Here is a 26,740-nt window from a genome sequence, read left to right on the forward strand (position 1 = left end):
TTTCCACATTGACACCCCTCTGTTCAAAATATATTTTGACTCATCCCTCTGGATTCTATGAGGACCCACAAAACGAATGAATGACACAGTCCCCAAGCTCAGGCGCTCTCTCCCTCTCTCCCTCCCTCCCTCAATGGGGAGACCAGAGGAGGCGACAACTCAGTGGCCAGCACTGACCACGAGAAGCGAGAAGCGGGAGGAGCAGGAGCGGGAGTCAGAGGCAGGTGAGGGCTGGGAGGCGGGGAGGGCCCCGCACAGACAAGGCAGAGGTCTGAAGCTGGACTGGAAGAGCAGGGAAGAGCGGGTAGGGCGGCAATGAGGGGAGGAGCCACGTCTTTTTCAAAGGAGGTTTGTGAATTATACAACACTAATATAATAAACACATACGATGTGCTCCAGGTGACGCACTTTGCTCTCACCTCACTGTGCACCTCAGGTAGGAGAAGTGAGGCGGCAGGCCCCCAGATACTTAAGACCATGTCTAACATGGAAACAAGTACAGATTCAAGCCCCTCAGCAGAACAGGCTGAAGGCCCTCCAGGAAGTGGGAAAGCTTCCTCGCTACCCTCTAGAAGTTCCCAGTAAAATTTGGTCCGGATGCATTTTGTCGAAGGGAGAACTGAGGAGCAGACAGTCTAAATGATTATGCCGGGGTCCCAAGGCTGGTTAGAAGGGAAGGGAGGGCACGCCCAGCAGAGAAGACCAAACCCTGGGAGCAAACTGGGAAGGGGGCATGCGCATAAGGCCTCCTCCAGGAACTGATGACCCCCCGCTGGCAGTGGGGTGGAGGCACCACCACAGGGCCCTGAGAGTCCAGCCCTCAGCCCTTGCTGGAAGGAGGGCAAGAAATTACAAACACACTTGCCCTTTGACCCAGCACTGTGTGTTGGAATTTACCCTCCAGGGACGTGCAGAGCAGCCAGTGTGCACAGTCACCCATCGTGGCTCTGCTGGTACAATCACAAGATCTGGAACCACCTAAGTGTCCCTCAGCGGACAAGCAGGGATGCTATGTGGCCATACAAAGGCCTCCCTCACTGACAGACAGCAATCCCCAAGGGCCCTGTGTGAGGTCACCAAGCAGATGTGCAGGTGTATAAAAATGGGTGTGCACACATTCCCCGAAAACACTGGATGAATGGTGCTCCCAAGTGTGCAACACCAGCACCCTGTGCTCAGGCCCCAGAGCTCCTTGGAAGAGCACACAGGGAGGGAGGGAGCTCGCAGGGTGGGAGTGCGCAGGGAGGGAGGGAGGGTGCACACAGGGAGGGAGGGAGGGAGGGAGGGAGCTCGCGCAGGGAGGGAGGGAGCATACAGGGAGGGAGGGAGGGAGGGAGCATACAGGGAGGGAGGGAGGGAGCTCACAGGGAGGGAGGGAGCATACAGGGAGCAGTGCTACCTCCATGGCCAGGCCAGGACATGCATGTCCTGTGGTTCCTTTGAACACACTAGGGGGTGTGTTGTGGCTTCAGATAAGAATGCTATAATTGAAAAGAAAACCATTCCTTGGGGGTTCCAACTCCCCTGGGGCCACTGGATGAAAGGCTCATTCAGGAGAGAGAAGCATGTTTACAGGGGACCTTCTCAGGCACCCCCCACGCCCTCCCTCCTGCCCCCTACCCAACCCTCTTACCCAGGCCTGAAATGTTTAGAGAGGAGCCAGGACCCAAGGCCAGGAGCACGGTGGGAGGAGGGCCCGGCTGACTGGCCAGGCCAAGGTGGGTGCGGGAGGAGGGAAGGCAGGTGAGGGGCTACTTCCCTCTGGCCGGTTTGTTGTACTTTCCTAATTGATTTTTGTGTCTGTGTCACTAGGGTACTTAGGACTATCTTAGAAACCACTTAGGCAATTTAAAATAATCAAAGTACTGCACTTCTAAGGTACTTAACATTTCCTCACACTTCAGGCTTCCCATCAGCACCTCCAGCTGCAACCTGAAGCCAGCAGAGCAGAGCGATGGCTGCAGGGAGGTGTGCTCCAGGGTCGGGCCCAGGCTCCTGCCCTCACCGGGGCCCCAGCAGCCCTGGGACAAACCCCACACAAAGCGCACACCAGGCTCTCTGCCACCCTCAGGCCTGTGGACTCACCATTCCCTCCACCTGAAATACCCTCCCCTGCCAGCCAGTGTGGCCTCCACCTAGCTCATCACGCACTGGCCACGGACTCACGACTAGCTGTCCTCCGACGGGAAGCCTTCCCTGATACCCCCACCCCACATGGGCGAAGAGGCCCCTCAGAGACACCCCCAGGGCCCCTTCCCTGCCCCAGCAGAGCACGCACCTCACTGACACGGAATTGCTGCCCATTCAGCCACCTTCCCGAGAGGAGCCTCGGCCCACACTCCGCATGTGCACAGCACAGCACAGCCTGTGCAAACCAGGGGTCTGTGACGGCTGTTGAGCAAAGCACGATGTGAGCGTGACTCCGCAGACGAGTGCAGGGGCACGGAGCCCAGCCCTGCCCTGAGAAAGCATCAGCCACCCCCTGCAGGGAGCGAAGGCCCAGCCGGCCTGAGTCCTCGCCATTCCTGCCACCCTAGAGGAGGGCACCCAGCTCAGAGAGAGCCTGCAGTTGACCCAAAGTCACATGATGAGTGCAGACAGAGATGAGAGAGGAACCTGCAAATGCTGGTCCAAGGAGTTCCCCAGAGCTCTAAGAAATAACACTGCACACCCCAAGGGTCTCTGCAGCAGGGCTGGCTTAGGCCCAGGCATCCCTTGAAAACCTGCTTTAACGAGCCACTGGGGGAGGGGGCAGTGGGCAGGCAGATGTGGAGGCCCCTGCCGAGTGCATGGCAGTCTCTGGAAAAGTCGTCTTGCAGGCTTATTCCTCCCCTCAACTCTGCAACCCACTCCCGACATGACCCAAAAGTCCCCGAGAGCACCAGGAGGCATGGGCAGGGACGGCCATACAGCAACATCATCGGTGAACCCGGGGACAGCGTTGTCGCGGACGTGCCCAGGAGACCGACCCACTGAGGGAACGGGGATGCACGGGACACTGCCGCGGTCAGGAGGTGCAAGGCCACACGGCGGGGAGGAGGAACGAAGCCGCACAGCAGAGCGACACTGAGCAAGCTACAGGACACACACCGCATTGTGTGCTCTGTCGTTACCCAGCTTACACGGGCACAGGCAAGGGTGACCTGTGGAGACAGACGTGTGTTTTTGAGTGCGCAGGAATTAAAGGGACGGAACACAACGCACAAGGGCAGGGCGTGGCCGCCTGGCCGGGGAGGAAAGCAGTGGGACCCAGGGCCCCTGCAGGGGCCTCTCATTAGATCTGCAATGTTTTCTTTCTTAAAATGAAAACAAATTTTGACACAAAATTAGGACAAAATATGAATACCTGACCGAGCCTAGTGGTGGGCACAGGGCAGCTTATCACATTATTCTCTGTAACGTTTCCTGTGGTTAAAATAGCTTGTTCCTGAAATATATGAGAGAGGCCGGTCCCTGTCAGAGCCACACTGCAGGCGCCTCTCACCTTTGATGAAGCAAAGACACAGCTGGGAAAGCCGAGTGCACCCTGCTCTGTGCACACCCCTCACAGGCCCCTGCAGTAACTAGCTCCCAATTTCTCCCACCTGGAATTCACGCCTCCCAAGGGTTAAGTCTGCCCTCTTTCAGCTGCTCCGGAGGCCACCCTGCATTCCCCAGCAGCCTCCGGAAGCCGGGCTGGACCGAGGTGGTGGCTCTGGCTGCGGGGCAGGAAGTCAAACCCCTGCGCAGGGCCCCACAGAGGTCAGAGCTGCCTGCCCTCTCCCCTAAAGCCCAGCCCTGGGGGTTGGAGAACGAGGTGAGTGTTGAAGTCCGAGAGCCATTCAGGACAGGGTGGTGCTCCCTCCCGTCAGGACATGTCAGCTGTGAGGGGTTTCAAAGTCCCCCTTGGCCCCCGGGGACACCGGAGAGCAGGCAGGGCCTCCAGCCTCCCCGAAGCCAGGCCGAGCCCTCATGTCCCTGCGGGCCAGGGGGGAGCTTCGTGCCTCCTGGGCCACCCTGGGCACCGCCCCACAGACCTCAGGGAGAAACTGGAGCCCGGGAGGACGCAGGTCCAGAGGGAGGGAACTGGAGAGAAGGGCCAGGAGCGCCCGCTCACACACACCGCACACTTCACACAGCTGCTGCTTCTTGAGCAGCGGCTGCGCGTTCGGCCCTGTGCTGTGACTGCACATTGTCCCGCTTAACGCACTGCCCTCCCCATCTCACAGACCTGCGAACTGGGCTCGGAGAGGTTCCGGGGCCTGCCCAAGGTCACAGAGTCAGTCGGTGGCAGAGCCAGGAATCTCCTTTTCTGGAATAGGTTCGCGCCCTGGAAGTCAGCTGAGCCAGCCCCGCTCACCCCACAGGCGGGCAGAGCAGGGCCCGGAGCAGCAGCAAGACTTGCCCACGGTCAGGCACACACTCAAGGGGGATTTCTGGAGCTCTGTGGGGTCAGCCTGGGGGGGAGGGGGGCCTGGGTGGGCTGGGTGTCCACTAGGCAGTGCTCAGTACTGAGATGCCCACGGCTGAGACCAGGAGTGCGGCAGGTGGGCGGCCAGAGTGGGCACAAGGCTGGGGCACCTGGCCAGGGACAAGCAGGCTGATCAGCTGCTTCTGCCTCCTCACCTTGACCCTGGGCCTGGATGGGGCTGCCCGGCGTGACCCAGAGAGAGGCCCAAACAGGGCAGACAGGGTGCAGAGGGGGCCGGGAGGAGCAGTGATGTGGGAGGTCATTCAGGAAAACAGAGAAAGCCACCGAGTCAGGACGAGGAGGGGCTGGGACAGATGCACAGAGAAAGGGCGTCAGAGAAGGGGGCCCCTGTTCCCCTCCCCACAGCGCAGTGGCTTCAGCCGTGACCCCTGACTGCCAGCCGAGACCCCTGAGGCTGTGACCCCTGACTGCTGAGAAGGGCAAAGGATGGAGGCCTGGGCCTGCGTCTCCTCACCTCACCAGCGCAGGGCCCCGGGCCAGTGGCAAGCATAAAGGTCAATTGGAATAAAAAGTAGAATTTGCCTTCTTTCCATTTCCAACATGCCTGGGTCATAAAAACTCTGGCTTAATAAACTGGGAGGAAACTGAAGAGCACACGGGTCCTTCGGGGCTGGGCAGGGGCACTTAGCCCACCCTCCGGATGACAGGGGCCGCCATCGCCGCAGGCACCGCTCCTCTCCTCGGACTCCCTGACTTGTCTGTCTGTCTGTCTGTCTGCCTTCAAGCCAGGCACTGGTGAGGGGGAATGACAAGAGAGGTCCAGCCCAATTCTGCCCTTGACATGGTCACAGACTCCAGGGGGACCCACAAGGACCCCAGCGTCACTGCAGCCTTTACAGGGCAGGGAAGCCGGGGGCCTTGAGTCAGGCTGAAGGAGGAGGCCGACACTACGCACCAGACGTCGGGAGAGGCTGCTGGGAGAAGGCGCAGGCATGGGGCAGGGTGGGGAGAGCACAGGACACAGCTAAGACGTACAGCACAGAGGTGCCTGGAGAGGCCCCGGCGGCTATGGAAGCGCCAGGGCCAGCCCGGCACTGGGAGTGAGCGCAGGGCCCCTTCTGCAGGAAGGCCACTGTCCAGGGTGGGGTCACAGCCTGCCCACCCAACACCCTCGTCCCCCAGGGGAGACAGCCAGCCTGGCCGGGGTCCCAGAGAGCCGGCAGCAGAGCCAGGCCCAGAAGGCAGGTCCCTGAGCTACGAAAGGCTTCTGGTAAGGGGGCCCACAGCCCCCCCCAGAGTGGGAAGCCAGAGATTGCCCCTGCCATCCCCCACACCCAACAGTGTGGGCAGGAGGACCCCGGGACCATCATACAGGGAAACCCACCAGAGTCATCCCTCTGCCAAACGCCAGCAAGCTGCGCGTCCACACTGCCAAGCCCCCACCTGCATGGCTCGGAGACCACACCTCTGCCCTTCGAAGTCCCCTCGGGTGCTCTGGCAGCAGCAGAGGAAGGCTACCCTTCCTGAGCCCCACTGTACGCCCACCATGCTGCCAGCTCCCCACGATACCACTCTACTTCCACACCTGAGAGGCCCCTGTGATCCCGCCCATCTTACAGATGAGGTGAGTGAGGCCCAGGGAGGCCCAGTGGCCTGGGGCTGGGGTCTGAGCTACGGACTGCACGGCTGCCTCCAAAGCCAGCGCTCTGGGCTGCCCACCACAAGCAGGCACGGGCAGATAGCCACAGTCTCCGCACCAGGCAGTGCCCGGAGCCCTTTCCATGCACCCCTCAGCTGGCCCTCAGTGCCCTCTGAGGTGCACGCTGTAGGGCTCCCCATTGTACACACAAGGACACTAAGGCACAAAGAAGTGCCCCCAGGTAACAAGTGGCAGGGCAGGGGATGAACCCAGACCGTCCGACCCCAGGGCCCAGGGCCCACACGACTACTGCCCTCAGAGCACCTGCCTCGCTGGCCCTGCCTCCCACACGTCCCCAGGACCCGACTCTGTTCACCCGCAGCAGGGAACTGGAGGGGGAGTGGGAAGAGGCACGGGAGCCTCGGTCAGGGGAAGCCAGCGAGGTGGGAACCGAAGGGAAGAACATGCCTCTCACACAGGCTCTGCCCTTGTGGCTCCTCCTCCATCACCTCTGTGGCTTCACAAGGACCATCCAGGGTCCACTTGCCTATCTTACAGGGGAGAAAACTAAAGCCCCGAGAGGCCCAGTGACTTGTCCAAGGTCACCAGAACCCTGGTGACCCTCTTTCCACAATGCCCTTTGCAATAAGAAGGAGCAGGATGAGGATTTTGGAGACTCTTTGATCCTCCTCTCCCTGCTCCCAGAGCTGTCTGGGTCCTTTCTCCTGAGCTTCTGTTCTGGGTCAAGTCAACAACCAAGCACAGTCAGACCCCAGGGCCTTTGTACTTGCTGTTCCGTCTGGAACAGTCTCCTCCAGATATCCATAGGGCAACCCCTTCACTCTATTCAGGTCGATCAACAAACGCCCCCTCCTCTAAAAGTCCCTCCACCACCCGTCTGAATCGGCACCACTGCTCCGCACGGCTCTCTAGCCACTTCCTTACTTTGCTCCGCAGGTGTTTACTCGTTTTACCTGCTCAGCGCCCGCCTTCCCCTGCAAACACGGAACCCGCCAGGGCAAGGCTTCCACCTGGTTTGTTTCCTGCTCAGGGTGGTGGCTGTCCACCTGGTTTGCACATGGGCATCACGTGGGGAGCCCAGGCCTATCTCAAACCAATGCCACCTGAATCCCCAGGATGGGACTCAGCGCCGGGACCGTTAAAACTCTTCAGGGGACCCCAGGGTGCGGCCACAGGGAGAACCACCGCTCAAGCAATGAAAGGTTCAGGGACGCTCAATTCAGATTTGGAGAATGAATGAATGAATGAATGAATGAGTAGATTTTTACAGACGGGCAAACCAAGGTCCAGATGGCCCAGCGAGAGCCGGAAGCCGGCCATTACGAACTTGAGCCTCCCCGGGCTCAGCCCCACCTCCGCCCGTCCACAACGTGACGCACCCCACCCAGGGGCCTGTGAGCTCCAGCCTGGTCTCTAAGAGCCCATCAGGCCTCCCTCCAAGGCATCTCCAAGAAATGGCGCCCAAAGGCCTTTACCCCCTCCTTTTAATTCCACAATAATGAGCCTGTTTGCCAGTCCACCCGCCAGAGCTGATCTCCTCCTGCTTCCACTCCCTCGCCTCCCATATCAGAGAGGTTCTGACTGAATACAGGGTGCACCTCAGAGGAAGGGCGCTTGAGAGGCCTGCACAGCAGGTGGGGGCACTCCAGGGAAAAGCCGGCTGGGACAAGAATACTGGGGTACTGAGGAGAACCACAGCATCTGGTCCCGAGGCCAGCAGAGCCTCCCAGCCAGCGTCCAAATACAGATCTGGCCCCCAGATCTCATCACCTGCTGTTCCCCAGGTGGCTGTGATAAACCACCTGGAGCTGGAGAGCCCCTGGGGCAATGGTCCTTCTACCCCAGCGGCCCCATCCCTGGCCCAGCCAAGGGCACAGAAGAACTGGCAGGGGGCCATCTGGGGGCCCCAGACTCCGCAGGGGCTGCTCCCCAATGCCACACTCCCCTCCTCCCTCCTCCCTCTCTCCTGTCTGTTCATACCCCACCTGACCGGGTCTTGAGGCCCCTCCCCAGACTCCTGCCACCAAGAGACACCTACACCTGGGCTGAGGGGAAGAGAGTCACCATAAAATCAGAGGGAGGGCTGTGTGGCCCTCGCACAGGGAGAGCAGGTCCCCCTCAGTGAGACCCACCTCTGTGCCCTCTGCCACTCCTTCCCTCGCCCTCGGGGGGCCCAGCACCTCGCCACCCTGGCCCAGTGTCCCACCCGCAGCCCAGGACGGCTCTGAGTGCAGCGCAACACAAAACCGTAAGTTTACTTAAGGCCTTTCTTCTTGCTCATCAGTTTTCGTTAGTGTTTGTGTATTTAATGTTTGGCCCAAGACAACTCTTCTTCTTCCAGTGTGGCCCAGAGACGCCCAAAGGTTGGACGCCCTGCTAAGGTCTACCGAGCCTGTTCCAGTGAGACCTGCGCCCAGCACCTACTGAAGGCTTTGAGCGCATTGCGGTTTCTGCCAGGTGAGCCATTTCACAGCCAAGGGAACTGAGGCTCGGAAAGGCCACATGGTGAGCCTCGGGTCAGAGCCCAAACCCAAGCCCGTCTGATGGCCAAGACACAGAGGAGCAGAGTGGTGAAGAGGGCGGATTCTGAGCCAAACAGTCAGGGTTCGAACACCGGCTCCGCCGCCACCAGCTGTGTGACCCGCATGAGTCGCCCAGTGTCTCTGTGCCTCTGCTCCCCACACATGAAATGGGGACAGCGTTGCACACCTGCCCCGGGGCTCGTCGGCAGACTCAGCTTGACGGTCACTGCGAGGTGGGCACTGGTGGGCACTGGTTTGACCCAGTGGTAAGGTGGGCCCTGCCGCGCTCCCCCCACAGCTGGGAGCAGACACGGGGCTCTCAGACCTCGGCTGCCCTGCCATCGCCACAGGGTTTTGAGGGACATGCAGGCGGCAGGTAACTCACTTCCCACGAGTCCATTCGGCCAAGATTTCCCGGGGGCCCAGGGTGGGCCTGGTATCAGTTTGGGGTCCTAAAGGCGCAGCTTAGGGCCTAGCAGAGGTCCGCTGGTGGTCTGTGTCTCTCTCGCCCGCTCAGCACCAAGGCGGTGGCTTGAGAGCGGCACTGGACAACCCGTGCAGGACAGGCACAGCCGGGCGGCCTGACGCTGTGTGGACACTGCGGACACCGATGTTGGAATATCACAGGTTTTCATGTGTCATGACGTAGTGTGACGCTTTTGTGTTTTTTTTCAAACATGTAAAACACAAAGACCATTCCTAGCTCCTGGGCCACACAAAGCTGGGCGACGGGCTGGAGGGAAAGCCGACAGCAAACAGAAACACGGAGGCGACCCCGACCGCAGACTGGGGGCGGGGCAGGGGGATCTCTCAAGAAAGTCCATTTAAGCTTAAGGCTATGTAACAAGGATCCAGCTCAAAGAGAGGGAGAGAACATTCCAGACAGAGGGGACAGCGAGCACAGTGCCCTGGGGTGGGAAACCAGCTCGGAGTCTCCAGCCGACACAAAGGAAACAGCCGGCTAGTATGACTGCACCGGGAGAGACCGAGCACACGGTCGGGGCCGCAGGGAGCCCGGGGCCCCTCAGACAGGCGTGGGGCCTGGGGGTTTGCATTTTAATCCAAAAGCAACTGGAAGTGAACAAAAAGTTTAAGCAGAAGGATGAGCAGATTTGAAGTGGCTTTTAGAAAGATCTCGCGGGCCGCTGAGCAACGGTTTGGCCGCGGAGGCCCCGTGGAGGCCCAGGGAGCGGAGAGACAAGGCTCGTGCGGCGGCCGGGTGAGACCGGCAGGGCGGGAGCGTGAGAGTCCCCGGCTCCAAGGCGCACTCTGACAGGCAGCTGCAGGGCTTCCTGGCAGCGGAAAGAGGGTGGTCAGAGTGCTGCCATGAGTTTTTGGCCTGGGTGCTGGGAGGACAGAGCAGTCTTCCAGGCAGATGGCCAGGCTGTGGAACAGTCTGACTCCATCAGAAGTTTCTCTTAGTTGTGCTGTCAAAATACTTTGAGGACACAAAACCCACATCCTCAACCGGGTATGTGGTGTCAGTTAAGCCACAAAGCTCCTGCAGGAGCCCTGGGCTAGGCACCGAGGAGCAGAGAGCCTGGCACCAGGCAGGCAGCTTTCTCCGGGAGCAGCCCCCGGCGCTCCTGGCACTCGTGGCCCCGCCTGGGGCAAGGGGACTCACACAGCCAGGGTGGGGTGGGGGTGCACTGGGGCTAACGTGGATCACCAGCATCCGGTGCCTCTCCTGGGAAGCTGGGGCTCCTGCCCACCCGCTGGCTGGCATCCTGTCCATCCTCTTTCCTGCCTGCCCTTCATGCCCTCCCTCCACTCCACCCCACTCCTTCCCAGCCCCACTGTTGTGACAGCAAGAAAACTCTCATTATCCAAAAGTTAAGTTGGCTGCCCAGTCTCAACACTCTGCAGGGAGACACAGGAGACCCAGCAGATGGTGGGGCCTCTCCAGGATCAGCCTCAAAGGTCACCGTCTGTCTCTGCCCACCCGCTCCAGCCTCTTCCGCATGGACGAGTCTCTCATGCTGACTTTGGGCTCAGCTACAAGCTGTGCAGTGACATTTCCTGTGGGCTGACTGTGTGCCAGGCACCACACTAGGCCTTTTCTGGGCATTAACTCTTAATTCCCATACCTGGTCTAAGAGACCATTTATCATCCCCATTGTATAAACAAGAAAACTGAGGCACAGACTAAACAATTTGCCGAAATGGCGAAGGCTGTCTGGCTGCGGCGTCCAAGGTCTTAGCCAGCACACTGTGTATCTCCCCTTCTCCAGGCCCCCATTTCCTCCTACACTGTAAGATGGACAAGGGACTCACTGAACGATTTCTGGGTCCTCTGTGCACTTACAGGTCCAGGATTTGACAAGACCTCCTTCCAGGGCACTTACAATGTTCCTTCTCCCCCCAACAATGTTTGCTCTCTGGAAAAGTTGCCACTTGGCTCATTCACACTATGGTGTAAGTGACTGATATGTGAGTGGCTATGGTGAGGTAACTCTGGCCAAGCTGAGATTCAAACCCAGGCCGGACTGGTTCCAGAAGCTGCGTGGTCCCCACAACACAGCACTGTACGGGCCACACCTTCCAGGTTTAGGATCTCCCCCAAAAGGTGTTCTTTACATCCATCGATATCCCTTCTCCTGGGAGAATAGAGCCAAAATGGGGATGACAGAGAAGGGTAGGAGTGGGGAAATAAGGAAGATAAGCTGTCAGACCCGTGACCTCCCAGTCAGGCCTGGGAGGTCACAATCCCCAGTGAAGGCCTGGGGCCCAGTCCCACTTCCAACCCCGTTTTCTTGGGCGGGCAGTCTGGAAGGAGTCAGGTCTGGAGCTGGGGTCTGACCTCCGTCCCAGCCCTGTCCTGTCGCCCAATCAGGGCGCAGTCTCCACATCTGCAGGACAGGGAGCTGGCCCCTTCCAGTCTGCTAGTTGTGAGTTTTGTTCACACCCTCACCCTGACTGCATCCCATCAGCATTCTCTAGGCTGCGGGCTACCCCTAGGGCCCCCAAAGCCAGAGCTCTGCTCTGAGCTGTGCACAGGAAACCCACCTCTTGGAGGAAGGAGAGCTATAATCACAGCCTCTGGAAGGAGTTCCCAGCAGGCCCTGCGAACACCTTGGCTTTGGCGGGAGCGGGAGCTGGGCTGGGGCCGCTGTGCTGCCCCTGGAGACGGACTGCTGACTGGGCAGCTCCCGGGCATCCCGAGGGGCCCCTCCTCATCCTCTCCAGCCTGGGGCTCCTGTTCCTGACCTCCTTTCCCAAAGTTCAACCTTTTTGCCTCTGTAAATGGCTTTTAAGTTTCTCATTCAACCTCTCATTTCAGCCTCTCATAATCAGTTTAATTATTGAGGAGCCTTCCTGTCGCCAGCCTGGAACACGGACACTGTTAAAGGGGCCCAGAATGCAGACCACAGAGCTCAGTCTGCTTCTGGCTCTCTCCCCTCTCCCCGCTCCTGTCCCCCCATCCCTGCTGTCCCCCGTTCCCTCTCTCTGTGCACCCCGGGGACACAGGGCCCCACCCCAACCCACTCATCTATTTGCAATCTGAGGGGGCACAAACCGAGGCCTCAGCCAGGGTCCGGGTGCAGAGAAGGAACACCTGGGAGCCCCTGGCAGGTGAGGCACTTTAGCCCCAGGTCCCCTCAACCACCAAGACCTTCCCAACCCTGGGAAGGGCACAGGAGTCAGAGACCACCCAGGGTGGGACACAGGTACCTCCTCACCCCAAAACATCCATGTTCCCAAGAACACGCCTTAAGGCCCGACGCTGACAGTGACCTTGCTTAGAGCCTTTGCCACGTGTTAAGTGACACCTCTCAGCTCCTTTGATCTTTTCCACCTCCCTCTAACGTGGGCACTGCCTCCCTCCCGGATGTGGTGCCAGGGGCCCTCACCAATGTCAGAGCCCCAAGGGCACAAACAGGCTGTTAAACCACCTTTCTGTGCAGCCCCAGCCAAATTCTGGCCTGGGGAGCGGGGTCCTGTGCCCCTCCCAGACAGGCTGACAAGGAGTGGAGGGATTGCCCCCTCTGCTAGATGGCCCCCTTCTCCTCACTTCCACAGCAGGCCGGCTGCCAATGACCCAGGCAACCCAGGCCATCACCAGGCCCGAGCTGGGACAGCCCAGCCCTGCCCCCATGCCCTCTGAGTCTCCAAGCCTCGCTGCAGAACTGAACAGGTGGGAGGACTGGACGGGGCCACCATTCCCAAACCACCCACGAAGAAATGGCCCCACACACAGCTCCTCAGGGTCTGTTCAGACTGTCCTCCGCAAGGACAAAGTTCCCTTCAAGTCTCCTACTTCCCTCATCTTTGCGTTGCATTCTTCATAACGCATCCATTCGTTCTCATATTAAAATAGTGGTTTTTTCCATCTCTATCATCTCATTGAGTAAAGCCAACACTCCAAGAAAAAAGTGCAAAGACAAGAACCATATGGCACGTGGGGCCCACACCAGCCCATGACCCAGCACTTACCCACCGTGTGCAGTGAGGTGACAGACAACTAGAGCCCCCTTTGTCTCCCACCACCGGCCCCCACCCCCCACAGAGACCTTCTGCGCCTCTTCCCCACTTCAGCTGCCCCCACAAGCACACGGTGCTGATGCAGGTGGGCTGGGAGGGGGTTCCAGAAAGGGCCCAGGAGAGAAGGCTCTATGCTCAGCACTCCCCTCCCTGCAAGGGGCCAACAGCCCCTCTCAGTCCAATCCCTGACTCTGGAGACTCTGAGGACACAAGGGGCCAAATCCAGGGGCTGAGAACTGGACACCAGGGTGACGGAGGGACCCAAACGCTTCCTCTGTGTACCTCTCTCTCTCTCATTGCACACACAAACACAGAGCAAACAAGGAGGCTCCCCGAGACAGGAGCAGGCACATAATTATGGGTAAAATGCTTGTAATGTTTTTCTCTCTACCCGGTAGCTTTCAGTTGCTTTAGCAGCTTAGCGAAGCACTCGGCTCCAATTGAATTGCAAATCAGCAGCTCCTGCCCCAGGAAGAGAGGAAGGGAGGCTGCAGGGAGGGAGCGGGGAGTGATTCCAGGAGGAAAGGGAGAAAGGTGGGCTAGGAGAAAGGGCAGAGGAAGGAAACGAGTGAGGAAGCTTGGTCCAGGGCCAAGGGCACCGAAACACGGACCGCCTGCTCACCCCAGGCTCTTTTCCGACCTGCCCCACCCTCTGTGGGCCCAGTGGCCCGGTGCGCACAGAGGAAATTGGGACACGTTTCTAACCAGGATCTTGGGGCGGTGCAGAAAGGCCATGCGGGGTTTCCGCAGGCACCCGAAAGGAAAACATCTTTCTTGGGAATTGCAATTATTTGAAAACAATGTCAAAACAAAAGTCTTACTTTTTCTCCCTGGAAACATTCATATTTGCATTCTATCTATCTGTCTGTCTCTTGCTCTGTCTACTTTTCTATCTGTCTGTCTGTTTCTACAGCGGCCTACATATCTGCTCCTCCCCCTGTCCACCAGCACTTCCTCTCCCGTCTCGTTCAGAATTCCCCGCAGACAGAGTGGAATTGATCGAGGAGCTGCCAGCGGCGGTGCTGCTTCAGCACCACAGTCAGCAGCGCTCGCAGGGTCCTGCCCCGCCCGCACCTTCCTTCCACGCCTCTGCCCTCCTCCGCCTAAACTCTGCACTGCACACGCCCCAGACTTTCAGAAACTACTTCCAGGAAGCCCTGGCCAGGTGCTCAGTCCGTCGGAGCTCTGTCCTGACACACCAAGGTTTCAGGTTTGATCCTGGCCAGGGCACATGCTGAAATGAACCGATGGGACATGGATAAGTGGAACAACGAATCGATGTTTCTCTCTCTCCCTCTCTCTCTAGAATCAATGAATGTGAAAAAACAAAAACAAAAACAAAGTCTCTTCTCTCTTGGAATAAGGAAGAAGAGAAAGGAGCTGGCCAGGCCTGGCACCTTGTTGCTGGAAGGACACCTCTGGGGCCAACCAGTAGGCACTGACCTTGAAGAGACGGAGGATGTTGGCCACCATGATGGAGACTGAGCTCCCCGAAGCACCGATGACGCCCACCACGCGCTCCGGCTTGGTGATGATGGGTGGGCCACCACTGCCACAGCGGACCTCCGTGCCGTCCTTCTCGATGAGCGCCTGCACAAAGGTCAGCGACTGCTCGAGGGCGTGGGTGTCCCGCGAGCAGGTGTCCAGAATGCGGGCGCCCAGCGTGATGTTGGGCAGCAGGTCCGGGTCGTTGTTGATGCGGTCCAGAGCAAAGAGCATGGCCTCCAGCCGGTGGATGCCCTTCTCCTTCTTAAGCTCTCCGCAGGCCTTGCCCTCCGAGCCCCGGCCGTGCACGGGGAACAGGCCCCCCAGGGTGATATCCCCATCTATGCGGATAGAATTCATGTGGGGGTGGCCCTTGGGCTTCCCCAGAGAGGAAGGCACCCAAGGCCCATAAAGGCTGAGGAGAAGGCAGAAGGGCAGGCGGGCCCACCACCAGCCCCAGCCTCTCTTCCCAGGCATCTCGGAGTCCCTAGAGATCCATGGGCGGCAGGCCCACTCCTAGCCCTGGCAGGCCCCTGGCCCCACGGCCTGGGTGGGCATGGGCGGAGCGACCCCCACAGGCCTCTCCGGGGCAGCTTCAGCAGCGGGAGGGCTGAGGGCCACCGACGGGGCAAACCATGCTGGTGCTCCTCGCAGTGCGTGCAGTGCTCAGTTGCTGGCAGAGGCCATGCCCACAGACGGCAGGGGGCGGCCACGACGAACAAACAAAGCTGTGATCTTGGTCCCCACGTGCTGCAGGCCTGTTCTTGGTGGGAGACGGTGAGCGGAGGAGTGGGCTCCTAGCTGGGCATATCTGGGCATCAAAGAGGAAATGGCTCCAGTGCTCCCCTCCTACCAACCTTAGAAGGGAGAGAGAGAGAGAATCAAACAGAAGCCCAAAGAAGACATTAGCTATTCTGATCTCTCATCAGGAGCCCGAGAGGAGACGCTGGAGGTTATCACCAAAGACTCCACAAATCTCCTCATCTTCATTTCCTCCTGGCTGCTGCTCAACCCGGGTCCAAACGGGAGAGCTTACGGCAGAAACTGGGTCACGTTTGAATATTTCTTAAGGCCTGTACCCACTGCCATCAGAAGCCTGGGCATTAGAGGGCACGCTCCTCAGGGGACAGCCTGGACTGACTTGGGAGGAACGGGTGCTTCCTCAACACTCATCCACATGAAGGAGGAGAAACCAGTCCCACTGGGCCCAACCCCATTTTAGAGAAGAAGAGACTGAGGCCCAGAGCAGGAGAGCACCTTGCCCAAGTCACACGGGAAGTGACCAAGAGAACACCACCTGGCATCCAGCTTCCCAGCTCCCAGCTCTGGAACCAGGGACTCCTGGGCGTCCTGGGGACTCAGCTGGGAAGGCTGACAAGTCCCCTGGAGAAGGACTCAGGCTGGGAGCCGCCCACCCTGCCAGCTGGGGAGAAGCTGGGGCTGTCAGGGGTTCAGGCAAGTGCAAGGGGACCCTCCCATTTCATATTTCCACCCCAGCCGCCCGCGACCCAGGCACAGAGCAAACCCTGGGCTCCCGCTGGCTGCACCGCCCCGCCCTCCCTCCCTCAGCCCATCTCACCCTCAGTTTCTCCACCGCTCCTCTCCCCCCCACTTCCTCCCTCTGAGAGTGGGGCTCCAGTTACGGCCTGAGCAACCGCACACTATCAGGATCCTCGGCATTGTTATTGTTGTGGCGATTAAATATTTATCTGCCAGGGGAGAGGAGAGAGCACCAGCTCTTCCTCATCTCACTGCTAATTTGGGCTAATTTCCCCCGGGGTTCCTGTCCTCCCCCCAGCCTCCCTGCTCGAAGCCAGCAGCCCCCCTCCCCTCAGCTGAGAAGGCCGCAGGGAGAAGGCTGGAAGCTGAGTCAGGGCTGGGCCCAAGGGCCGACCCTAGATGCCCTTCCTCATGCATTTGTCAAATGAAGACCAGCAAGCCTCCTGCCCGTTTCATGCCTCAGTCTCCCTAGCCACTTAGAAGAAGGGCTTGTGTTTGCATCGGGAGATTTCCCAGGTGTGTGGCCCCTCCATCAAGGCCAAGCTGTGGTCTCAAGAGCCGCCCATCCCCACCCGTAAGTTCCCGCCAGAGACCCCCACTGCTCCAGCTCTGGGACAGGGCGGGGAGGAGACTCCCACAGCCCGGGAGCCCAGCCTCCACTCCTGGGCTTCTCTGCCAAGTGCCTTCTGGACCCGCACATCTCGCTCCCTCATCAAAATGCCCCCTTCCCCAGTAGCTCCTCAGAGGCCACGAGCACGCTGGTAATTGTTCTTAGCCCCATTCCGAGGACGAACCAGTAACCCAGCAGCATCCCAACGTCACACAGCAAGTCAGGGTGGGCCCAGGACTCAGAGCCAGCGCCAGCCACACTGAGAGAGCCCTGGGGACGGCCGCAGGAAAGCTTCCTAATACGGCCCTCACCCCTGAAGCCGGAACACAGTGACCTGGGCTGGGGGCCTGCGCTCTGGGGAGGCGTGAGGGCTGTTAAGATGCAGGGGGTGACCACACCTGAATGGAACCATCACCATCACTCACGCGGCCACGGGAGTTCATCAGGGCTGCTCCCCAGGGGCGGGGGCACTGAGAGGATGTGGGACCTGGGTGCTGAGGCCAATGCCATGCGATTCGGGAAGAGAGACTGGAAAAGCCTCAGACAGAGGCCACAGACCTGCTACTGCCCTGCAGGGGCCAGGCACACCCTCGAGAGAGGCCTCGGCTTCAAAATCTGGAAAATGGGTGAGTTGGAGTAAAATCCATTCAAAAGGATGCACTGTCCCTGTAGAAGCATTTTCATTTGTCACCTACTCGCCTGCATCCAGGCATTGGTCAGAGACGCCGCGGGGACAGCCTGCACAATGAAATACTATCTTGTCCAAATGCCAAGTGTCCCGAGGACAAATAACAGCAAATGACAACACACTGCAGTGTGCCAGGAACTGTCCTAAATGCTCTGCTTACATTCCTTGGGCGACACTCACCTGCGTATTCGGGGCATTTTCATCCCTATCACCAAGATGAGGACCCCAAGGCACGAACCTCAGCTAGCGACTCCGGGCCTGTGAGGGCTGCCCAGGCCCCTGACTACTCCACCATGCTGGCCCTGCCCAGTGCTAACAGCCGAGGAGCTCAGGCCTGCTTTTGCTGAATTTTCTGAGGAGGGATTTGGGGCGTCCTGGCAGTCTGAGTGCGGAGACTGCAGCAGGGCCTTCGGGCTGAGAGGCCTGCACAGCAGCTCCCCGCCGGGCCCCACCCAGGCCCCCAGCTCCTCCCCGAGGGTTCGAGCTAGCTTTTCCCCGAAGCCCGAGCACCTGCAGGCTGGGCAGTGCACACACACAGGGCACCACAAACACAGTTCAGTCACATGCTGCAGTCTCACACACACCAACACCACAGTCTCTCTCTCTCTCTCTCTCTCTCTCTCTCTCTCTTACACACACACACACACACACACACACACACACACGGAGAGGACAGAGACCCGTATGGGGAAAGAGGGCTCAGTGAGGCCGCAGGCAAATACACGCAGGATTAAAAGCAAGACCGAAGGACGGGGCCCTGCCTGAGCTGGCCGGGCTGCCCACCGCCCCCACCACAGGGACTGGGTCCCACTGCTTCCCTCAGTCCCACCAGCCCTGCCTTTTCAGAGCTTCTCCAGAGAGCTGGGCACACGGCGGCCTCTTTCAGCCTCCCCTTCTCCCTTTGATCATGGAGCAGGAACAAGGGAAAAGTAAAAATACCCTGTGAGTGAAAGGACTCACCAAGAGCAGAGGCTGGGGTGGGGGGAGGGGTAGCAGGTGCAGGGAGGCTCGGAGCACTCAGACCACCCCCCTTCCATTCCAAAACAGCCAGGGGGGCTCAAACCCGGACAGTGAGGGGACCCCTCTCCAGGGGACGTCCCCAGGATGCCTGCAGGTCCAAGCCAGTGCGCCCACCCCGCCCCAGATGGGTCTCTTCTCCCACATGTTCCCTCTCCCTTCCTCCCTCCCGCTCTGTCCCCCAGCCACATCCACTTCCCTCTCCAGCCCTTGCTAGATTCTTTGGCTCCAGGGGATGACAGAGCTAGACAGGAAGGGATGAGGAGCAGAGGGAAGAGCCCATAATCATCTCCACACAGCAACAGCTCACAGCCAAGGGCATTTTCTGGAACACTCTCTTCAGTAAAAGAGGATGTGAGGGGAGCTGGAGGGGTGGTTGCAGTGCACCCTTGCCCCCCAGCCCCCTCTGCAGTCTGAGGGCCTCCTGCTGCCCGAGGCAGGCTCCCAAACCTGCCCCGGGGACCCTCCCAGCCTGAGCGAGCAGCTCGCCGTGGCCTTCCCAGGTCCCACCTAAATCCTCCCCTTGGCAACCAGGGCCTGAGCCAGAACGAACCACAAACCACGGAACAACCAAATCCAAAGTTCGCCACTGTGATTTACTAAACTCCAATTTAGCCCTCACAGAGCTGCTTTTTACTCTCCCAAACCTAAGGAAATGGAATTTCCCCAAACTCCAAAATAAAGGGCAGGGGCCGAGGGAAATGAGGCTGCGCTGTGCGCCCAGTGGTGGGGGCCTCGCCGGAACACCCCTCCCGCCTGCAGCCCTCCGAGGGGCTCCCCGGCTCCGGGCTCCTCCGCAGGCCAGCCCCGGGGTCTGCGGGAGTCTGCGGGCACAGCCGGGCCCACAGAGGGCCCAGGCCTGCCCCGGCTGCCCCGGGCCCCTGTCCTCTGCCCCGGCCCCCTGTCCTCTGCCCTCCTGGAGCCAAGCTCCCTGGCCTGCTGCCTGCCTCGGCCCCTCCATGTTCCCATGCTCCCTTCAGCACTTATTTCACATCTGTCGCCCCTGCTTCTGCGGGGCCCAGTCCAACTCAGGTGCTCGGCAAAGCTGGGAGCTGTAAACGGTTGAGTGGAGCCACTCTGGGGTCTGTTTCGACGCCTTGTGTCACGTTTCCACAGAAGGAGGGACTGGCAGCTCCAGGCTCCCAAGGGGACGTGAGGGAGAACCTGAGGTCTCCCCCTTCCTTCCTATACCCCTCCCTCACGGGAGCCATCTGGGTCCCAGACACTAGCCTGCAGCCGCCCCACTGGCCGGGCAGAGACACAGCTGGCTGCCTGTCTGGACTCAGGGAGCAGGTCGTCAGCAGCCAGGCTCCACCCCAGCTGCCCAGGTTTGATCTCCACCTGGTGACTCCTGGTCCACGGGGAAAGAGGGCTGGCCAGTGAGTGCCTCAAACCCTAACAGCACAACCCTCTCCCCACCTGGACCGCAGCTTGAGAGGGTCGGTCCTGCTCACCGTCTGAATGCCCGGCACCCCCACCGGGTTTGCGGAAGTCAATGAACGGTGTGACATGAGTGAGTGGTTCCTGGGTTCTGCCCACCCTCCGCTCCCGGGTCATCTACTTCTCTGTTAGCAGGGAGAGCATCCCTGCTCCCAGCCCCTGCCCAGCCCCAGCCGTGTTCTAAGTTCAGGAGGAGTGCACAGTGGGCACTGGGCCCCGGTCCCCTTCCCTTCTCCTCCCGGGAGCGGCTCCACCTCACCAGCCTGGACCGTGAACCTCCCCAAGTTCTGAAGCTCCAAACCCCCCTGCTCTACCAAAACACAAAGGGCCCGATTCAGAAGCAACCAGTTCCCTGCTGGGCATGTGGCCTGAGCAACAGGTAGGAAAGGACAGAAGGGAGGACAAAGGGAGGGAGGGAGGGAGGGAGGGAGGGAGGGAGGGAGGGAGGGAGGGAGAAATCCTTTAGCTTGATGCCAGCAGAAACTGAGGAGGAGGAAACTTTCAGTCCCTTGCCTGTGCTTCCCTCCCAATGCCCTCCACCTTCCTCCCTGTGAACTCAGCCCCCTGGAGTGACCCTTCCTCCTCCAGGCCCCCTGCCCTGATTACTCAGGTTCCCAGGACCACCTCTGTCCACAGCCACCTCCACGCAGCCTCTCTCTGCATCGTTGTTGGGCACCAATGGGCCCGAGGGCACACTGAGGGCCTGTCTAAACAGCACTGCCCTCTCCCCTGTCCCTGTGCCTGGCCCAAGGCTCAGAACACAGGGAATTCTCAGTAAGTAACAAGACAAACCTGGGTCCCTGCCCAGAGACAGCGTGGCAGCCACCCCCACCAAGGCAGAGCCAAGGGCAGGTCTGCAGCAGCATCCAGGCCCGCGGAGAGGACTCTAACCTTGCACTGAATTCTTACTGCCCTGAAGGCCCTCTGGAGCGGTCAGGCACAGGGTACAGTTCCTTCTGCCACAACCATTCAGTTACTCAATGTTTCACTCAAATATGCGCTGAGCACCTACCATGCGCCAGGCTCTGCTCTGGGCACTGGGGAAACTGCTGGGAGAGAAACAGGTACAAACACCTGCCCCGTGGAGCCAATGTCCTAGTGGGGGTGGCACAGGAGGGACAGTCAACTCATCTACACACAGACACATGGCACTTCAGGGAACCCAGGGGCTACAACCAATACACAAAGCTGGTAAGGAGACAGGGAATGACCCAGAGGAGATTTTTCAGGAAAAAAAATTGCCAAGAAAGGTTTCTCTGGGAAGCGGCATTTGAGCAAAGATTAAAGCAGTAAAAGCATGAGCAAGTATCTGGGAGAAAAGCATCCCGAGGAGTGAGAACAGCAAATGCAAAGGCCCTGAGGTAGGCATACACTTGGCATTCATTGTTCAAGGAGCAGCAAGGAGGCCAGCACGACTGGAGGGCTGGGGGGTAGGGGGAGGAAAGAGGGGTGGTCGGAGAGGACACCAAGCACTAGATCACCCAGACTTTGAGGCTGTGCTGTGGACAGAAGGGTGAGGGCCCACTGAGGGGCTCGGAGGGACAGCGACAGGTTGACCCTGGCTCATAACAGGAGAAACCTGAGGCTTAAAGGGGAGTCACCTAAGGCCACAGAAGCTCACAGCAGGTGGAAGACAAAGCAAGATCCTCTCCTTGGCCCTTGATCCCACCAGTCCAGCCCAGAAAATGCCCAGCCCTGACCTTCCCCCGCACCCAGAGCCAGGGGACCAGCCAGCAAGCACACGCTTGCCCAGCTCCCCTCCAACCACCAGCCCCTCTGCAGCCTCCACGCCTGTCCTTCCCGCCCCAACTCACACCGCCCCGAGCCGCCACCACCTGCATGTGTGGTTTTCTGCACGAGGCCCAGGCAGGCAAGTGTCTTTGTTTGCAGCTGCTGCCATGGCGGGCTTCCCCCAGTGCCGCTTCTTCCTCTCTTCCTCCTCCCTTTTTCCCCTCTTAGTTCAGAGCCCCCCAAGCCCAGCACTGCCCGGGAAAGCTAGGGCCCAATGGCTTAGCAAGGTGAAACCCAAACTCTACCATCTTACGCAGCCATGACCATAACTACAGTTGTGGGTGAGACATCCATCCCCAGGACGCACGGAGGCTAGGCACAGGGAAGGGGCAGTGACACCGCAGAAGCCATCACCCGCCAGAAACTTAAGATTCAGGTCAAGTCTCCAATTCTTATTTCAATATTCAGATCTAAAAACAACCCTGTGGCTGTGATGGTGTTCTCACTAAAAGCCAACTAGAAAACAGGTCCAGGAGGTAGTACCCGTCCTCCTGAGGAACAACGGGGTGGCTGCGGGGGGGGGGGGGGGCAGTCTGCAAAGCTCCGGGTCCTGATACGGGTCCTGATACAGGTGGCCCAGCCCGGGGTGAGCAGCTGACTGAGCTCTCCCGGGACTTAGCCTCACGGCCCACGGGCAGCAGCGCTGCCTCCAGAGCCGGGAGGCTCGACTCCATAGCCAGCCCGTCGTCGCAGTCCATCCCCGAGATGACAGAGGCTGTCGTTGTGGGCTGGCACTTCCCAATCACTGCAGATAATATCCACTTTAATTGAATGGGGTCCAGATAATGTCATTATGCACTACGTTCCCCAATTTATTTAATATACGTGTGTACACATATATCTATCTAAGCCTCACGACTGCCACAAGATTGCTAAATAATGAGATTAATAAAACATTTTGACAGGAGTCATCAGCTTTAATTTAAGGGTGATTTTTACTATCCTGTGGTGCTTGTTTTCCCAAGGAGCCAGGAGAGACGCGGACAGGCTGGGAGAGGCTCTCCCAGGCCTGTGGGCTAGGAGGCGGGCCACGGGGCTGCGGGGCAGGCTCCATCTTTTCTCAGCCAGTTCTGTTTACCCACCTTCCTTTCAGGAGCAGGCTCAGGCAGTGACACAGGTGGAGGAAACTGAAGCAGGAGCTCCCAGAGTGTGAATGGGGTGGGGAGCTGGTGGAGCTTGGACACACAGAGCTACAGGTCTGGGGCGCACTGGGGGGCCAGAGGGAAGCCAGAGATGGTACTCAGCTACTCGGTGAAAGAAAACCAGGGCTCCTGGGGTGAAGGGAAAGGCAGCCTGCCCTCTGTAAGGGCGAAAGGCAGTGAAATCTCTAAATTAATTTTTGATAGTCCCCTGCTAACTAGGGCAGAGTTGACATGAAAACAAGTCATCCCTGCTTTTTTGCAGAAGCTGGCACCCAGCTGGGTGGGAGCAACAGAGAGGTGGCGTCCCCTGCCCAAGGCCCACTGCCCACCAGGGGAAGGCCCTCAGCCTCCGCCCTTGGGTTGGCCTGGACAACCAGCAGCACCAGCAGCTCCTCTTCCAGCCCAGCGAGCAGGGCAAAGCCCAGGTGCCAGCTCCCCCCACACCTTCTCTGGGCAGCAAAGGCAGCCACCATTCTGCAGAAGGAAGATAAACTTCCAGCCAGTGGGCCCAGCTGCCCAGGCTGCCAGTAGGCCCGCCCAATGGAAAGCTGGGTTCCAGGCCGAGCAGAGGAGGATGGCGGGTAGGCAGATGTCTTGGGGTGGGTGATAATTAGGGGCTGCCAGCCCCACACTTTTCTAGGGGAGAGGATGTGTCTGTTGGCTGTAATTACAACCCTCATAAGTCCATGGGTCTTGGTCCCATCTTTTCCTGCCAGCTGTCCCCATACAGTGGGGCGGTTCCAATGTGGCCAAGCATCCTGGAGGCTGAGCTGAGGACCTCTCAGGAGGGGGTGAGGGCTGCAGAGCCCTTCTGGCCTGGGTCCACCCCCTGACCCTTCTGGAGAGCACACCGCTCACTTGCACACTCACTCACAGGCGCCCTCACCCACCTCTGGCTGCCTGCCTGTCACTGTGCAAGGACTCCCTCCTGGAGACACCACACTGCCAACAGATGAAGCTTAAGGCCTCCCAGATGCAGGGGTGGCGGTGGTGGAGCAGCCTATGCTAGGCCACTGAGGCCAAGAAAGCAGCTGACTCCTGACATGCTCCCACTTCCCCCTCCTCTCCCTGTGACATGCCACATGTGCCGCCACCCCCCCCAACCACAGCACTTCTGGGGGTTAAGCATTGCTACCTTCCTCTCTGGGTCTCTCTCAAATGCAAAACTCCGTGGGAGGGGTAGCCCTTGAAGTGACAAAGACTTCAAGAGGGGATAACTTTTTGCTATTTTCATCTCTGAGAGGTGTGAAGGTGCTGACAGGTGAGGGCAAGTTGATGGCTAAAAGGACCAAAGTTGGGAGGAGGTGCAGACAGTGGTCACCTGGGCAGGAGGTGCAGACAGTGGGCAGGCCTGTCAGCCAGGGCTCAGCCGAGGCTTGGGGGCACCATACTCAAAGGTCCCCGCCCCACCCCAAGGACTGGACTCTGACTAAGGACCCCAGGAAGTGGTGGCCACGGAGGGGAGAAAAGGCTCTGGCCCCACTCTGTCCAGTAGCCAGGCCCCCTTCAGGGGCCCTCACCACTGGACCCCAGGAAAGGCCACGCGCCCCTTCCCAGTGGGTGACCAGACCCAGGATCCTCCGAGTCCTCAGTGGAAGCTGTCTCTGCCACCGCAGAAAAAGCTCCTTCAGTCCTCACCTCTTCAAGAAAGTTTTTCTACCACGTAGGCCCTGGGGCTTCTGAGGAGCTGAGCTTGCCACCCAGAGCCTGAGGCAGCCCAACGTCCCCTGTGGATGCAGGGGGAGAGTGGAACAGACCTGGACACATCCTGGGAGAGTGGGGAGATGGGAACTCGGCCATTCTTAGCCTCACGGTGGGAATTCTTCCACCGTGAGGCTAAGTAGCAGGCATGGGAACGGGATGCCCAGCACGGTGACTCTCGGAGCCTGGCCGGCTGCCTGTGCCTACCCTAAGTCCCCACTCTCACCCCAGAATGGAGCAAGGAGGGACTCTGATGGAACACGCACACACACACTACTCCCTCCCCCTTCACGGAGACGTTTTTACCAGACTGACAGAGGAGCAGACGGACTAACTGCTCCAACAGGACACGTGGCTTCGAGCACCCCACTAGGCACACCCAGCTCAATACCGCAAAGCGGCTTTCTCCCGCACCAGGGGCAGGGATGCTGACGAAAGAGGAAAGAAGGAGCTGCCTTCAAAAAGAACTGAAAGTCTAAAGGCTGAGGTGTTGCTCGTGGCCTAGGGGCAGGGGGCGCTCGTACGTTTGGGCCTCAGGACTCCTGGCTGCTGCCACTGCCTAGCATTTCAGCACAAACAGCCTCCGACCGCCGGTGCGGGGGCGCCTCTCTTAGTCCCGGCCTCCACCTCCCAGCCCCGCCCCCGCGCTTCCACAGAGCGGGTGCTTTCAGCTCCCGAGTGCCGGGGAAGCCCGACCCCGGAGAGGACCCCCAACACACATATACACACGCGTGCGGCCCGGCTGCCACATAGAGGCTTGAGTTCATCTGGGTCCCGGAGAGGATCGGTCCAGATTGTCCGAGGAGCACCTGACCCTGAAGTCTCGGGGCCGGGGGGAAACCTCAGACCCTACGGCGCCCGTCCCAACCCGGCCGCGGCGGCGAGCAAGCAGGGACCGGGCTCTGGCTGGTGTCGAAGGCGGTGCTGGGGCAGCCACGGGAGCGGGACGCGGTGCGGGAAAAGCAGCCAAGGCGCGCGAGGTTGGCGCTGCCCTCTCGCCGGGAGACGGCGAGGAAGGGATGCAGATAATGCCCTGCGCCCCCACCTGCCCTGCCTCCCCGCAGAGGGGCGCGTTTAATGCCGTCGCCCCCACCTGAGAGGCGTGACCCCCCACCCGGTGAAACCTGACATAACCCCGGATACAGAAACACTTTCCCCCAGGCCCACAGAAAAGCCACTGCCCATTTCTTCCTTTAGGGGCATTCAGAAAGGCGGGCCAGCCCCGAGGGGACACCCTCCAGCCCCGAGAACTCCAGTCTGTCGGCCATCCTCAGGGAGCCCTGAGCGCGGGAGCTCGTCAGAGTCCACCTCCCCAAGCCCCGGGGTCCCCGCCGCAGTCCGCGCCCCCGAGGCCGAAGGGCATGGTCCCCTCTGCCAGATCTCCGAGCGCCACAACTCACCGCGCGCCAGCGAGGTCTGCACGGCGCCGAGGGGTCGGTGCTGCGCCCGCCCCTCCGCCCTGGGGGCGAGGAGAGGCGGCAGCCGGAGGCCGGTTCTCGCGGTGCCCAGAGCCCGGGCCGCAGCGAGCAGCGCTGACGCTGCGGACCGAGCCGGGAGCGGAGCCACCTGGAGTTCTGGACTACGCGAGGAAGAGCTGGTGGCCGCCGGGCTGCAGCCGCCTGCAAGCGCGCGGCGTTCGGCGGCTGCTCCAGCGAGAGCGAGCGAGTTGGGGAGCGTCGGCAAGCCCTGCTCCGGCCGCCCCGGAACTCGGCGTCCGAGCCGGAGGTAGCGGGAGAGGCGGCTCCGGGCTGGGAAGGGAATGGAGCGGGAGCCAACCACTGGCGCAGCCGATCGAGGTGCGGGCACCGCGGCAGGGGCAACCGGAAAAAATGAGAACGAGTGAGAGAGCGTGCCGGAGAGCGAGCAAGAGACTGGGAGAGCAAGGCAGACGCGGAGAGAGGAGGCTGCGGGAGGGGCGGGAGCGCACAGAGCACGAGGGGGCGAGGGGACCGCTGCCGCTCAGCTTGGCGCCCGCGGCCGCACGCGAGAAGGCGCCTGCCCAGCCCGGCAAGTTTGCGCTGCAAGTGCGGGCCGAGCGCTCGGGGTTTCCGCCCGCCTTTTAAAGAGAGAGCACCTGGGAGCCCACCCGGACCCGCACCTCCACTGCCGGAAGCCTGGGGCTCTCGGAGCGCCCTGCCACCTTCCACACCGGCCAGCCGTCTGCTACCCCTCCCGCCGTGCCCCACCGGCGCCCTCTCCTGGAAGCCCCCTTTCTTCCCTCTTTCCACCGTGCGGTTGTCTGCTAATGGACGCCCCCAAACACACACCGCGATGTGGCGGGAACCCCTCCT

The 26,740-nt window shown here is 60.1% G+C and overlaps 1 protein-coding gene across 1 annotated transcript in view; it reads right to left on the bottom strand.

Moving 5' to 3' along the window:
• The window catches only part of GRM4 (glutamate metabotropic receptor 4), a 109,338-nt gene extending 83,359 nt beyond the window's left edge, over window positions 1-25,979 (bottom strand). Inside the window, exons 1-2 of the mRNA XM_028510973.2 lie at window positions 25,850-25,979; window positions 14,519-15,417 (exon numbers count right to left, since the gene is read on the bottom strand). Of these exons, the coding sequence (XP_028366774.1) occupies window positions 14,519-15,037 (519 nt within the window). The 5' untranslated portion in view covers window positions 15,038-15,417; window positions 25,850-25,979. The remainder of the gene's footprint in view (window positions 1-14,518; window positions 15,418-25,849) is intronic.
• Window positions 25,980-26,740: the final 761 nt, after the last annotated feature.

This window comes from Phyllostomus discolor, chromosome 4, assembly GCF_004126475.2.
Source record: "Phyllostomus discolor isolate MPI-MPIP mPhyDis1 chromosome 4, mPhyDis1.pri.v3, whole genome shotgun sequence".
NCBI classification, from domain to species: Eukaryota; Metazoa; Chordata; class Mammalia; order Chiroptera; family Phyllostomidae; genus Phyllostomus; species Phyllostomus discolor.